We start from the raw sequence: 16,360 nt of genomic DNA on the forward strand, positions 1-16,360 counted from the left end.
TATACTATATCTACCTGTCACACCGCTACCATCCATCCAGTCCATCCTTATTCTGCTTATCCATGCCATTATAATTCCACTCATGTAGGAAACAGAATTTTATTTCTAAATTTGAAATCATCTCATTCTCCAGAATTTAAATACACTTGATTTGACTTTCTCTCTGAGGGAACTAACTTTAGTCTGTAGACAGATTTTACTCAACTAAAAGCAATCTGGAGTCTGTAAAACATCCTGGAACAATCCTGCAAAGGCAGATGTTAATTGGATCGATGTTATAGGCCGGATGAGCAGAGCCAAAAGCAGTCATGCGTTTTAAATGTATCTGTTATTAACAGTAATCAATGTCGGCCACCAGAACTTGCATCCGACTTTATAACTAACCCCCCACTTGTGCTAAATCCTCGAGGATGATTGTCTTGCTCACTTCCTTAATTTGTTAGTCAATTGGCTGTGTTTCTAATAGTTGATTGGATGCTTTTGTGTCGCGCACCCCCCCCCCCCCCCCCCCCCATTCCCACTACTTACCCAGACTGACCTAGTCTTACTGTTGATGAGAAATGAGGTGCAATGTGGGAAATGGGTCAAACACCACAGCGTCAATTACTGCTCCAGTTGTGGAGGTGCTGCAGATGAACACATGCAAACATTGTGGCTGATATGGCTTTAGCCCACTTCCCACTGGTCTCCCTGTGTTTTTGCTGATATAACACATGCACACTCTTGATTTTTTTTTTTTCCTCCCTGCAAAACAAGCTAGCCCCAGGTGGCTTGTTGTTTTGTGCCCTTGAGCTACTGGAGGCACTTAACCTAAATTAGCTCAGTCTGTCTCTGTGCCTCTGCGCCTAAATCAGACAAGACCCTCGCCTCAGCAGCATGAGCTGAGTGTGGAGGTCATGATAACAGCCAAAAAAAAGATGTGTGACCAAAGCTCTGAGCCGTATTTTTGCTATTGTGTTGTCTTTGGCTGAATATATTTTAAGAGTGTTGGCTTAATATCTTAAACCAGTGAAATACTGATGCTAATGAATCATACTGTTAATGCAAATGATGTCATATTCCAGCTGTGACCTATTGATTGTTAGCAGTTATCCCAGCCTGGCCATCATTCACTCCAGACTTTTTATTGAGTGAGTCATGAAGTAGAAAGTCTGCTATTGTAAAGACAGCCGCACACACTCCCACATACACACACACAGATTTATATAGATATATAGGACACAGTGGACCCCTACAGCTGCTGCTCCCCACAGTGCACTATATCTGTATTTAATGCCAGATTTATGGCATTTTCTGCGTCAAGTTAATTATGAAATTGGATTAATGATTGTGTGCTGCTATGAAGGTGGAACAACACACACTGACACACACACAGACCATTAAGAGAGACGAGCAGACAGCTCTGGTGTTGAAATGTAGGTCAGGAAACCAGTGCAGCAGCCAACATATTCTCTTCTTTCTGTGCAGGCATCTTTACATGCATGCATGTGTGTATGCTGACATGCTTGAGTGCATATAGCATTCAGGCACATGTATTGTCTTATGGCTTGTATCTGTAAGAGCAGATGCTTGATTAAAAACAGAAGAAAACCAAACAGTTGAAGGTTATATAGTGATTCAGTGCAGTAAGAGTGATGTCCAGAATGTTAGCTGTCTCAGTTCAGTGGTGTGGACCTGCTGTGGGTACACATACCATCCAGCATACCTTAAACCATTATAATAAAAGCAGTTAGACAGACATCTAATACCTCAAACAGACAAAAACCTTACCCACGCTCCTCAAAGACACACCTAGGTTTTGCGGTTATTGATATGGCAGATCCTCAGAGGGCAGTGAAAAGGGCCGGGAGTCAATATGAGTGGCGACAGGATGGCTGGATGGTAATGGGTCCTAATGTAATCGGTGGGCTGTCTTTATGTTACACTACCAATGACTAGAAAGGGAATTCCACTGGGAAATTATTCTTCAATAGCATGTCAGGCGTGTAATACACACCCATGGTCACGATTCTGAGAAGTAACACACATTAAGTTGAATTCTTGAAGGAACAGTATGTATAATTTCGTGGCATCAACCTACTGAACATCTGCCGTCCACCATGGCTTGCTCCACGGAAAAGAACTGATCCTTGTGTTAACATAAACTGTCCAATTCTATATTAAATCTCTGCTCATGGATCCCTCTAAATCCTAAGCACTGGTCCTTTAAGTCAAGGTTATTACTGGTCATCTACCAACTTTTATTCCAGCTCCAAAGCACGAACAATCACAGCGTATCACATGCAAAGCTAGATAGTTGTGAGAAATATAGCCACAGCTTTGTGGACATGCTGACAGTTCTACATGTCTGCAATTCATTTAGTTCACTTCAATTTAATTTTATATATGTAGGTCCAAATCACAACATAAGTCACCTAAAGGCGCTTTTTTAGAGGTTCAATAGTCATCTTCTGGATCTGGGTGACCTTTACCTGGTTAAAGGAGTCTATCCTTTTCATGGCTGTAGTTAAAGCCTGGTCCTGTTCACACTAGGGCTGCCACGTTTTGTCGACTAGTCACGATTACGTCGACTATCAAAATCGTCGACGACTGATTTAATAGTCGACGTGTCGTTTGAAGCTTTGTAAGATCGCAAAAGACGCAGGAATAATAGCAGGATTTAAGAGTGTAATAACGGACTGAAACAGAAGATGGCAGCACTGCATGTACAAGGATTCCAGCTGCCGTTAAACCCCGAAGAAGAAGAAGTAGCTGTGTCCCAGAATTCATAGCGCGGCCCAGCTTAGTTTCCAACAATGGCGGTAGCTAGTTAGTTTTAATATTACTCTTATTATTCTTTCTGGGTCACAAAATAAACGTTTAACATATTTTCAGGCGAGAATGTAGCTGTGTAAACCTCAAATATCGGCTCAGTTTATCAGGACACCACCACATATTTTCAAAAGCGCTCCGACGTTTTCGGAGACGTCTGTTACCCACTAGCTCGATAGCTAGCCGGGGGCTAGGTCACTAGCGCCGTGAGAACACCGGACTCCCGGCAAATTGTTTTCAAACCCACCGCCGTCTTTCGCGACTCAGGTTAAATATATATGAGTCACTTAGATAAATTAAAAATGTTGTTGTTTGGCTTTTTTTTTTTTTTTTTTTTTGTATTTTATTTGTTCCTGAGTAAATCGGTTTGGCTGAGATTAAAGTTATAGTTTTTACACAGCTGAATAAACGTCAAGCAGACAGCTGATTATCAGAAGTGTGAGATGCTGGAGAATATACCCCGGTGTCCTGTTATATTTTAGATAGCAAGGAGTTTATTAAACTTTACCGAAACAATCTGCAAATTTCATTAAAATTGAATAAACTATCATCTTGTCTTTATTTTTAGTTAGCACCTTAAAAGCTTAAAGCTGTAAGCTAATGATAGTTATATAAGCTGTAGTTTTACGTCCAGTGGATGATGATCTGATTAGTCGACTAATCGCAAAAATAATCGGTGACTAGTCGACTATCAAAATAATCGTTTGTGGCAGCCCTAGTTCACACAACAGGTTTTTGGAGACAATCCGTTTTTTATTTGTTTGGGTATTTCTACAATTATCACTCCTTTCCACTTCTCAGCTGCGGAGCTCTAAACACCAAGTCCAAAGCTTAGGCCTTCACAGTGGTGCGATGAGTTTTTTATTTGCAGTTTTCTATGTTGCGACTTCCTAATGTATTCATCTAACAAGTAAGACTTTAAATAACCCAAATAAATAAATAAATATATATATATGTTTGACTAAAATGACCTTCTTGAGTCAAACTAACCACCAGGAAACACATCAACATGCACGATTTCCATCATGTCACGGGCCTGTTTTAGCTTTAGTTTATTGTCCCGCTAACTTAAGATGGGGGGGGGGGGGATTTCATTAGATTTAAAACTCTGTTGCCAGGGAGGAAACACACGGTTAGCTACAAATTCGCTCTGACGGTGGACATAAAAGTCTCAAATCAACAAAACTGCCACCTTCTCAAAAGACCCCAAAGGCGTAGGGGTACAAATCAGCCTGCGTGTAATACAACAATGTTTTAACTCTATTTAAGAGTGAGCTGCTTTTTTGTGTCCAAGCTTGTGTAAAAGTTTCCCTGTTAAAGGAATGTACCGGTATAAGATTTTTTTTAATGGCTGCACACTTCCTTCATTTTGGATTTCTCATTTTGCTGCTATGTCAAAGGTTTCAGAGACTAGATACAAATGCACTTTGCCTGTCCACAAGCTCAAGCAGAGGTATATTTGTGTATCCTCTATCTGTTTTCTCTGTCTTTCTCTTTTATCCTGGCTTGAATTTCAAAGTGGGGGGGTCAGTAGAGAGCGCCGGGTCAGACGCCAAGGGAGAGAAAATTAGACTTGACTGCCAAAAACTGCTGGGCTCTGGTGTATGTTTGTCTGTTTCTTTTCCTTACCGGTCTTCATCTGTTCTCCTGGATTCCACCTGTAGCTTTTCCCTCGGCTCTTATTTTTTTGTTCTTTTTCCCCCTGTAACTGCTTCCTTTTCTCTCTCCCCTTGCATCGTTTCCCATCAAATAGCTCCGCTTCTGCCACATCAAAGCACGCTTCAGCTTTTTGCAGATTCAACTTTGCTTTCCACCTCATTCTCTTTCTTCTCAAAGTCTACATGCCTTTTATGCCATCTCCATCAGTATTACAAAGGCATATTTCTGATTGATGCACGTTCCCACACGACTCTGTGTGAGAACAGCTTCATGATGTTTGAACATAAAACAGAAACATGCGTGTGTCACCACATCAACGCTGGCATACGCACACGTGAAACAGAAAACGCCCTTAGACACAAAGGACAAGGTTTTGCATGTGTTTTGGGATGATGTGTGCGAGCTCAGGGCGTTGTTTTGCAGGGTGTCATGAATCACAAAGAAGGAGAAGCCTATAGAAGGAGGCCCCCTCTGCTTTTCATTCAGGAGAATAATCAAACACTCGCACATATACACACTGCTAACTTGTGCTCACAACGAAGAGAAAAACCCCCACACAATTTATGTTGCAAGAACCTTGATTTAGAGTAAAATGTCATCCCAGATGCGCTCAGTGAACTTTAAATTCAAACTGCACGCTCTCCTATTTGCATGCTTTAATTGCACCTGTCTAAATCCCCACTTAACAAATGCACTAACATTTTTTTGAGCTACTCCAATTCTTTCAAGTACATTTGTCCCAAATATTTGCAGGATGCCTCTTAAGTGGGTTTATACCCAGCCATCCTGAACAAACACCGCTAATGGGCCAATTGAAAACCTCCAGAAAGAAAAGCCTTGCAGGCACTGACTTTCTCCTGATGGGCCAGGCTGAGTGGCAGTGATTTGAACATTTTGATGGTGATCTTCAGTCGTTTTACTTATTTTGACAACAGTTGTGGGCTGAAGAGAGTTTAAATGTTAAAGAGAGAGATGGAAAACCTTCTGTCAGAGGAGTTGGTCAGATGGGAAGACTAGAAGAGGGATGGCTGGGGGAAAGGACTGTATAGGGAAAGCATGAAGGAGAGGAAGACCGCGGGAGTTTTCGTGTGTACCCCCAGTGTCATAAAACTGCTACGCGAGAATTTATTGAACTGTGTTTGTGTGGGTGAGCGTGCATGCGAACTTTACCCCGTGCCAGAATCATTAGTGGAAGAAAAAACTGTTACTAACTTGTTTACACAGCCTAGTCTGTCCGTCACTTTCGGTGTCTGTATGTGTGTGATGCTTGAGCTGAGAGCTGGTGTTTGTTCAGGAGAAAGTTTGAAGTTTAACATCATTTAACTGCCTTTTTACGAGTGCTGTAGAAGCAGATCTACAGCTAAGCATCAACTCAGTGTATTCCTTGTTTAGGAAACTCGTGAAGTAAAGATTTATGAGGGTGATAAATCAGCTAAAGCGGCACATTTTGTACACAAATATCTCCAGTGCAGCGATAACAGGTATCAAACCATGTAACATAATGTAACAAAAATGTAACATTTTATTTAACATTTTAAAATACTTCCTGTCTAACTTTAGCACAAATCTGGAAAGAAATAAGGAGAGTTTAGTTAGGATGGCACTGATCCAGTGAAGGAGTCGGGATTTAGTGCTACACTTCATTGTTTAAGGCGATATGAGCACTTCGGTCGTCTCTGGGAAATCCTGCTGCCTGTCAAAACGATACGTTGTGCACTTCATCAATGCAAAATGTGCTAAATGTGTTGTTTTCGTATGTTAAAAATTCATATTTCCTGTTTATTTCCACCTTACAGTTCTTCTCATTATTAAGCAAAAGGTGCTCAAGGCTACAGCTCGAACACAGTAGCACAAGATATGAAAGAGGGGAGGAAGAGGGTGGTGTAAAATCAATACAGACTTGATTATATTAGCCACTGTAAAAGCGCTGTTGCCTAAATTAAAAAGGAGGAAAGAAGGGAAAAGAAAATTGGGGAAACTGGGGGCGAGAGAAATGTGACATCAGCAGATCAAGCAGAGTGGAGGGGTTTTAGGTGGTTTGCTTAGCTCTGTCTTCATAGGGCCAATTAGAAAAATAAAAGCTGGGTACTCTCAGATGAAGCTGTGTGTACGTAGATGCTGTTTGATTTTGGGGTTATTTGATCTTTTATATTAAAAAAAGAAGGTGAAGGTGGGTTTGTCTTTTGGGGATTGATCAAATGATTGAATTGGATCTGGAGGGAAATGGGGCTAAGCTCAGAAGTCTGGAATAAAAAAAAAAAAAGTATAATGATCGTGAGAGGGAATGTGCAGCTGCCTCTGCCAGGTTGACGGGGAGCTCCAAATGGGGTGTGAAAACAGGACAAAGAAAACAGGAGTGCGGTGACAAGAGGAAGAGCAGGAGTCCCTCATCAATCTCTCTGTTCAACCTGCCACATTCATCACTGTGTGTGTTAATTAGAACATCTAGCTCTCATCTTCCCCTTTCCAATTTATCCTTTTACTTCCTATCATTAGCTTTTGACATGAGTCATCTGGTTGTATTACAAGAGGAAGTAATTGTTGTCTGTCCGCCGGGAATAATACTAATGAAACACGGGTTTTGATTTTGTATTCAGTGCAAGTAATTGTTGGATGTTGTCGTCAGTTTTTGCATAAATTGGAATAAGTAGGTTAATAATCTCACATTTGTAAATTGGGGTTTTGGCTGGTTCTCAAAGCAAGAAATACCAACAGTTAAATAATGTGAGGATTGCAATTGCAAAGCTACTTTATTAGCTAATTAGGTTTTGATTTGAAATATACTTTTACTTTGGCCTCACGTTTTATCCACCGACTCTGTGTGCTTCCTTTATGTGCTGCTTAGAGTATGAATGGATGAAAGATTAATATTGTTTGGGCTGGGGTGTTGCAGGGGCTTCAGTGGGAAGGAGTGGACAGACGTATGGCTGAATTGATATCCCTAATCCTGGAGGTGGCCTAGATTTGAAGACCTCCTTCGGCGGATATAGAGATGGTGACCTATCCGTTATACTGTGCGCGCGCATGTGGGCGTTTGTGTGAGTGACAACAATAGGCTTTTTAATGAGAGATGCTGTGTAGTCTTGTGCATAAATTATCCTAATACTGTACACGTGGCAAGCTGTATGTTTGACACATGGAGAAGAACTTTTAAGATGACACGGTCACCTGTCCTGACACCTTTACTGTGCCAGGATTTTTCCAGTTTTTAAAGTAGGTCAATAATAATGTCTTTAAAGAAGGTGATTTTCATGAGCAGGTCAAACACATGTTAAACTCGTTATATGATATTTAGAGACCTATTGCATGCTTTCAGTTCAGAAGAAATTGTGTGCATATATGCTTCATGCATGCAGAGGAGTGCAGCAACAGTGGATGTTAACAAGCATGAACAAATATGGAGGTTTGGATTAAAGAGGGATGCGACAGCGAGGAGGGAAAAACCTTTTTATCCATAAATTCAAGGATCATTTGCAGTGCCATTCAAGCTCTTGTTGGAGCCCCCTACACGCACCCTCCCTCGCTCTGCTCTTCAGCCATTTGGGCTGAAATTAAATACGGTCGCGAAAGGCGGGGCTGTCCTTCCCATATGGGTGTGTGCATGGGTGTGTGTTTGAATGGCTGGGTGCTGGAGTGTGTGCATGATAGATTGTGAGCAGATTGGACAATGGGGGGATTGTATGAAGTCTGTATTCATGTAGCACTGATTCACTGCCATACACAGCAGGTTGGGAATGATCAGAGGAGGAAATGTTGATTTAAAGAAAGGCAAAATTGACTTATTAGTAGATGATCACATTTTTGGATTATTGTTTTACAAAGAGATGCAAAATGAGACCAGATGAGCTAAATGTCAGTGCATGAGTGTAATTTACCGTAGGCAATTATATTTTCTGTTTGCATTGCACTTTGCTTGAAGCACCATCCACCTGAGAGTACCTCGTGAAAAGCTCAACATGTTTTTTTCCCCCTCCTGATGATGTGCAAGGTTGTTCTGTGGGGTAACTCGAAGTTTAATTACATGCATAAATATTCTTCTGCAGATGAGTCCCTCACTGAGAGGCTGCGCACCCGTGGAAAGTGTGAAAAAAGAGCTGCGCGAAGAACGATATGAGTATTGATGCACAAACCGAAAAAGCAACACAGTGACTGTACACGCTAATAAAAACTTCTATATTTTGAGCAAAGTAGAATGAAAGTGTAGAGCGATAATAAAGAGAGCACTGGAGAATGACTGATAATGAAAAATAAAGGGAAAGGCAGCCAGAACTCCTTGGTAACCAAAGCACAGAGGAACAGAGGGGCCGGTCCTACACCCCTCCTGCTGTGTGTGTGTGTGTGTTTGTCTCCGAGGACTGAACTGCCTGAGGGGGGGAGTGGCGGACGATTTGTGTGTGTGTGTGTGTGTGTGTGTGTGTGTGTGTGTGTTCAGAGAGACAGATAGGGGTAGAGACTTATTGTCAGCCTAGTAGACGCTCACGTACACTCGCAGCCAAGCCGTGAGAATGTGAGCGGAAGAGCACCAGCACGCCTTCATCCCGTCTTCTCTGTTATTCCTTGGATTTTTTTAGTTGTTTTTTAAACCTCAACAAAGGCACTTATTATTTTTTTTTTTTTTTTTCTAAGAGGGAGACATATACGCTGATCTGGAAAAATGGTGTTTATCGGGACCTCGTTAAAATCTGTAATTAAGTACTTCAAAAGGAAGGGTAAGACATTTTTTGTTCCATACTGATCATTAATGTGCATTTGAATAATCTCCCTATCAATACTGCATGTGGTTGGTTAGAGATTTTGACTGTTTTAATCATTTTTGACAGGATATGCATTTGTGTCTGAAAATTCCCACGGCGTTCCATTTATTGAAGCGGATTTAGATTTAACAGCTTCATTAAGGATTCTCTGTGTCAAAACCGTAATGATCTTTCTGATTTGATCGGAACTAATGGTGTCCTGTGGTCAAACTGCTTCCCTGCTGCCTCAGCTAAGCACAAACAAAACCCTCTGCACCCCGTTACCAGGTAACCGCTGGGCCAGGACTTCACAACTGTAGCACCAAATGACCCAACAGCTTGTTTAAAGGTGACAGTGAGAGTTGCCGTTAGTGGATGATGGTAGAATCTCCCCTGCACGTGTGCATTGTCATTTTTTTTTCCACCTCGATTGTCTGTCAGACTTGTATCACATGAGGTTTTGTTGATACTTAGGGTCAGTGGAACTAGCAGTAATTGTGTATTACCTGGAAACTGTTGTAGTTTCTTATTATTGTACTTTGAAAAGCCTGCTGCAACCCTAGTGACACCTGCAGGAAGTTAAACCCACAGCAACCTCATGAGAAGTACTTTTTAAAGTGCCTCTTGTGTACACTAGATTTTGTTTAAGGCGATTAGCTATTATTTTATCAATGGTTTGGTATTAAGCAGATGAGGCTGTAACAAAGACATGATTGATGCAAAGCAAGCTGCTTGTGAAGACTGCGATTTGTGGTTTATTTATAGCCTGTGTGTGTGTGTGCTGAGTTAAAGCTGGAGTGATGCGCTTAATCATTAGCTCAGCATTTCTGTAGTCAACAAGTCCTGTGCTACTGTCTTGCACATGCCTGCACTTTGCACCTTAACTGCGCATCATGACAATCCCAATGCTTTTATATGCAGATCAGTGTAGACCTCCTCAGATGGTTGCAGTTATCAGTGTAAACTTTGGATTAAATGTTGTCCACAAAAACTTGTTTGCTGTAGACACACAAACAAAAGATGCTAGTTGCCTTTTTTAATTTTAATTTTATTATTTATTATTCTAGATATCAACAGTCACCTCTGTTTCCTTTTTTCTGACAAATTAAAAATAAAAGTGTTTACAAATTAAAAGTCATGTTTGAAAGTCGATCCATGTGTTTGGAGGTGATCAAGGACGTAGTTTAGGATTAACATAGATCTCTCCAATGGAATTTTATTGCTGTTATTGATCACACAGTTAATTCCACAGCGTGCATGTATGTGCGTGCTCGCGACTGCTAATGTATCTCAAAAGGATTGCTTTATGCAGCCTTTGCATTTTTAGTATTTGCATCGTTTTGCTTTCTGTGTTTGTTAAAGAGCATAGGCAGGGCTGGGATGTCGATGGACAGAGGGATTAGGGGACTTCTGAAAGACTTTCGCGCCACAGTCCACTATGTATGAGACTGTGTGTGTGTGTGTGTGTGCGTGTGTGAGTGTGTGTGTTGAGGAGCTTGGGGTCATTGTGGTATTGAAAGGCCTGATGTGGAGACTGATGCAGAGGGACAATAAATGCTTTGTGTCCTTAGTCCCCATCGCCTTGGTTTGCCTATAGCCTCACTGAGGTCTATTCAAACCCCATGGTCTAAAAGGAGGGTGGGGGAGGGGCTACCTGTGCTTAGTGTGTGTGAGAGATCAAGGAAATTTCAAATTGTATTTAGAAAAAAAAAAAAAAAGCAAGCTTGATAAAGCAAGCTGATGTGAGAACAGCTCCCGTTTACGTGCAGCCTGGGGCGTCAGTGACTTGCTCGAAGGCATGTTATAACTTTGAACTGTTGGTGTGACCTTGACTTTTCAATCTGCACTGCCACTCCCTGGTGTGTAAGTATCTGCATGTGGTATCTGCGCGTTTTTGTGCGTCTGGGCCTTGGAGCAGCATGGGACCGTCTTGTGGTCAGCAGCTTTGCCTCGTGATGCATTTGACTGTCTGACCAGTGCAAGCACGCTGCAAAACAGCATGACTACAGATAGGCAGATATGCAGTGATTACCAACACATGTATACACCACATTCTTTCCCCCCCCCCTCTCATTAACTTCCATTAAAATTGATCAATCTGACTGAGATAAAACACTTTTATGCACGGGCCGGTATTCTGACAATCCTGTATGGTGGACTACTTTTCAGATGAATTGCAAAGATTACGTCATTAAAACTTTCCCACCCCACATGAAGCCTATTCAGCAAAGGCAGAAGGATGACCGTCATGGAAAGTGCAACTTATTTTGTAAACAGATGACAGCATAGTGGATGAAAAACAGCTGAGAAGAACTACATCTGGCATTGATATCAAGTGTCAATTCAGCCTAAACCTGATCGTAACTTTCAAAATAAAATCAAAGTGGAACTTCCTGCTTAAATAAAAGCAAAAAACATGATTTAGAGATTTGTTAGTTGGGCCTTTTGCACTTGAGTTAAAATGACAGCCTTTGTGTGAACCAGAGCATCAGAAGCATTCAGTAGAGATATTAAGGTGGAATTGGTCACAACCTGAAGTTGTATGCACTTGGCTTATTTCAACAGTGGAAATAATCCACTTACACCCACTCTGTACTTTTTAGGTGATTAACAGAACAGTGCTTTTGACGTGGTCATTATTGGCATGTATTAGCAGTTATGTATATATAAAAGCAGTTGCAGCGTGTCACACTGTCATTAAGGGCCCATTTGCTGAAGTGTGTTGCCCCCCCAACACACTTCAGCTCATTTGCACCTGTGAAAGAAACCCTAAAGCAAAACACTCCCAGGCGTTGCCATGATCCGTCCCCTTCCTCCTGGTTCTCACAAACTTAGCCGTTCTCTCAGGCAGCTGGACATGTTGTGTTTGCAAAGAAAGGGACAAACTCAGAGGTCTTTGCTTACATTTTGTCTCCGTCGATGGAGATAGTTTTACATCCGCGATCACCCACTTTGGCTTGGATACGCTCACTTGGTAAGCTTAAGAATTAGGAAGAGTGTGTGTTTGTTACATTTCGACAGCATTTTTATTCACACAGTGACTTGTGATGGCCTCATCGAGCTTCTGTTTCTGGGACTGGACTAGTGGGACAGAAAAGATGTGATCGCTTTATCAGCAGATATGACTGAGAGAAGGGTTTTGGATAATGAAAAGTGCCTCTCCCTGACCTTGTTAATTAATGTCCTTTCAATCTAAACAGTGGTGTATTTTGTGTAGCCTCAAAGCCTCTTTGTTAATAGTAAGCTTCCAAAGTGCCCAGCAATGTGGCCTGTTTGGTATCGGTGTCTTTGTCATATTTTATTTTTTTCGAGGAAGGATTTTTACAGTTAGGTAAGCGGTTTAATGGAATCAGTTGCCAGTAGTTACGAGTTTTTTGAGTTGGTATCGACTGATCAGCGATTCCCTCCAACTTGTCCCAGTAAGCTTCTCCCTCCCCCTCTTGACTCGTGAGGCCTACTGTATGTGTGTGATGTCACAGATAAGTGTCATGTTGATTGAAGGCTGTTAAGTCTGCCACCTTCATGCAAAACACTTAAGCCTCCTTCCCCTTCCTTTTCATCTGCAAATACAATGAAACACTTTGAATAGTCAGTACTTGGGGACATTTTTCCACCACTTCTTTATTACTTTATTCTTTATTTACTTTTTTTTAAAAGTTGGCCAACAATGCTGCTCTTTGGAAGACTTGCAGGGCCACACATGTTTCGGTTCTTAGTTCATTATTATTTTCACTGTCCTTCATTTTTATGTCAGATTTCATGGAGAGGTTTTTTGTTATATCATGCAGAGGGAACTATATCGATCCTTAATCTGCTTTGTTTACCTCTGCAGCGGTGTCTAACCTGGATGAGGAGAGCAAGTGGACGGTTCACTACACAGCTCCGTGGCACCAGCAGGAGAACGTCTTCCTACCGGGAAGCAGGCCGCCCTGCGTAGAAGACCTCCACCGCCAGGCCAAAGTCAACCTCAAAACTGCCCTGCGAGGTAAAGACAAATCAAAATAGAGCACGTTATACACCACACACTGGAGCGACATATGAAGGAATTAGTTTTAGATGGGATGATAGATAAAATTGCCAAAATGTTAGATATGTAAATAAAATATCTTAGTAAGAAGAAATGTACATGGCATATATTTACACAAATAGCGAAGGGAAAATGCTGAATGTGAGCCAAACCAGTTACAAACTGTTGAATCTCACTCATGGGACTGTTGGTAGGTGGCGTCACTTTTATCGGAGTAAGCTCGTGACACTGGTACATTTGCCTGTAACTCAAAAAAAGATGTCCCGACTTGTGAGTTGTGTTCAACTGACATCGCAGACTTGTTTGTCCCGCTCAGTGGGGGAAGAGGCTCAGGCTTTGCTGACAAACAGAAACTCACAGCAGAGTGACAACTTGTTCAACTGGTCACAACTTTCCCAGGAACAGGAAGTGGGAATACCAGCACCTGTTCCTGGGAAAGCTGCCCCTCAACCATTTCACAGATAACAGTTTAGGGGGAAAAAATCACATATTTCCGAGTTTCTGTGTAGGACTGAGTGTATGACTGTACTACATTTGTTTGCATGCTCACCAGGGCCGGCCTTGTGTGTCAGCTGATTAGACACAGAGATAAAAGGCAGAAAGAGAGATAAACTGGAAAGTGTTTGAAAGCTGATGCTTACTGTTAGTGGGTTAATCACCGGTTCTAATGCACACACCCTGTTTTGTCTTCTGTCTTTTCCAATTTTCAAACCCCTGAACTGTTGCTGTTCTTAAAACACCACCTGGTAGGTGGGATTAATTCAGCCCCCCTCCCTCTCATCCTGTCACCAACCTATCAACCTGACAACACCACGTATCCCCGGGGGTCCTAACGACAAGACAACAGGTGTCCAGTGAGCGAGCACCTGTGGTGTCTGTTTAAGCCTCAGTGCGCTTTACAAGCAGAGAACGTTTACGGTTTTAGATTTTATCCTTGTTGGAGAGCGGAGCTTACCCGACTTTCAGTGAGCTTTGACTTTTTTTTTCTTTTTTCTTTTAGTACTGTACTTTATATGTGATCTTTTTTTATTTAATGAGGCTTGTGCCATTATCTCACAGGGCAATAATCAATCAGTCTGTGATATAGATTATAGACGTCTAATTAGGGGAATGCAAATGTATATTGATAAGTCTTTACGGGCTGATCTTCGCGCTGTACATCTCAGCCAACAGAGGAAACGTATGTTAGTGCAGCCATGTTTCTAACCTGAAACTATTTATTTATATTTTACTGTAAACCCATATTCAGAAACATTTCTAAAGTCCATAGTGACAAAAACTTGCCGATAGGAACTTTCAGTCCATATGGCCATGGGGGACGTCTTCATCATGAGGACAAGCTGTAAAACAGCTAAAAGTCCAACATTTATTTACATTATTTTCCAAAGCCATCCAGTGGGCCAGACGGAGTCTTTGCCAGGCTGATTCAGGCCCCCTGACCTTATATTTGACACTCCTGGTGTAGTGTATATGGCATTCACTTTATAAAAGTTGTTGGGGTTTCATAAGGAATTATATATTATTTTTTCGTAAGGAAGGTAAGGTAGTGTAAAACTCAATAGCAAATAAATCACAAAAGTAAACGTTACGCTCACAACACTAACAGTTTAGAAGTTTTATGTGGAGGTGAAACGAGGATCAGTCCCTGGGTATTGTAATCATATATACTACACAGTGCCACGAGGCTGATTTATTCTTTGCAAAGCCTAATAATCGATATCCAGTCGGATAGAAATGTGCGTCCCCTCTTTGTCCTTCTAAAACTCTCACATGGGCTTCAGCGTGTGTTTAGTGGATTATTGAAAATGTGCCAGCAGGCTGAAATACATTTTTAAAGTTGCATAACACGGTATTGAGTGATAACTGCAGGATCCATTTTGTTTGCCAGTGTTTACGATGAAATGAAAGAAAAATAATGTTTAAATACTTTCCCCCTGCATCCAAAAAAGTCAGTCATATCATAGTCATGCACCATCATCAGTACCTACTCCAGAATCAACGTCATCAGTTCCCTGCAGCTGTCACAGCTTTACATGTAGCCCTGACAGTTGCACCTTTGTGTTTTTTATCCTCTATTTCAATTTATATCAGCTTCAGATTGGGACACATTAGTGGTGAAACCAGTGGGACGAATGCAGTCTTTAGGTTTTTTCTTTGTACATCTGTACCTGCATCTAGCCCATTCACATGAAAACAATATAACACCTTTACCTGGCACAAATTAAAGTCCGCAGGTCAAAGGTCAGGGTCACTAAGACCTAATGAAAAACACATTTTTAATAGAAGATTTCCTTCACTGTTAAAAGTATCTGAGAGACTCATCTAGTTTCTGCTTTTCTTTTCATATCACTTACTTATCCCACCCCCACCCCTATCAGTTCTGCCTAGCAACAAGCCACACTTAGCTCATCAGAGCTTATTTATTTCATTTACCGTCCCCAATCATGCAACACCAATCATCTGAGCAGTTCCACTTCCCGTCATCGTCCTCATTATCATTGCTTTCTGAGTCCCATCTTCCACCGTTTCACCGCATCAACTTGTTGTTACAGTATCCACGCACGCAAGCCCCATCAGGATCCATTTACTGACAGCATTATACATGCATCAGTGTGCCTCTGTGTGGAGATGGGCTGTAATTAGCAGTGGAAATAAACAGGATGTAAAAGGGATCAGGAGCAGCATGTTTTAGGTGGCGGGCTAACAGTGATGTGAGCACGCACGCATGTTTAATTCACCAAAAGGGAGTTTGATCCTGCGAAACACACTGAATAAATATCCAAGATGAAAGATTAAAAAAATCAGTCATTTATAGAAGGGTTTTTACATTTGAATCGATCAGGATTACATCACAGAGAAAGATGAGATGTCAAAAAAGAAACACGCTTATTTTAAAGTGCCGTTAATTTTAGGGAGAAGCGTAGAAGTTGGATTTTGTGGTTATTTTAAATAAGGTCGCAACCTCATAGTGTGTTTGATCATTTCATCCTTCATCAGTAAAAGCATGAACAACTCTTGAGGCTTTTTTCTGAGGATGTTTAAGAAGTATGTGAATTTAATTGCCTCCTAAAGACCAAACAAAGGATGCATTAGTAGATATTTGCAGAGGGAGAGGAAGAGGGAGATGATG

At 41.4% G+C, this 16,360-nt stretch overlaps 1 protein-coding gene across 10 annotated transcripts in view; it reads left to right on the plus strand.

Moving 5' to 3' along the window:
- The window catches only part of nhsl1b (NHS-like 1b), a 101,570-nt gene that overhangs the window by 67,225 nt on the left and 17,985 nt on the right, over positions 1 to 16,360 (plus strand). For 8 of the 10 annotated variants that reach the window (XM_026142751.1, XM_026142744.1, XM_026142748.1 and 5 more), the window contains exon 2: positions 13,036 to 13,188. In XM_026142751.1, the coding sequence (XP_025998536.1) occupies positions 13,036 to 13,188 (153 nt within the window). Of the gene's footprint in view, positions 1 to 8,903; positions 9,180 to 13,035; positions 13,189 to 16,360 lie in introns of those variants that run through there. The other 2 variants (XM_026142749.1, XM_026142752.1) reach the window with 1 other exon arrangement.

The sequence above is a fragment of the Astatotilapia calliptera genome, chromosome 15 (genome assembly GCF_900246225.1).
Source record: "Astatotilapia calliptera chromosome 15, fAstCal1.2, whole genome shotgun sequence".
Taxonomy (NCBI): Eukaryota; Metazoa; Chordata; class Actinopteri; order Cichliformes; family Cichlidae; genus Astatotilapia; species Astatotilapia calliptera.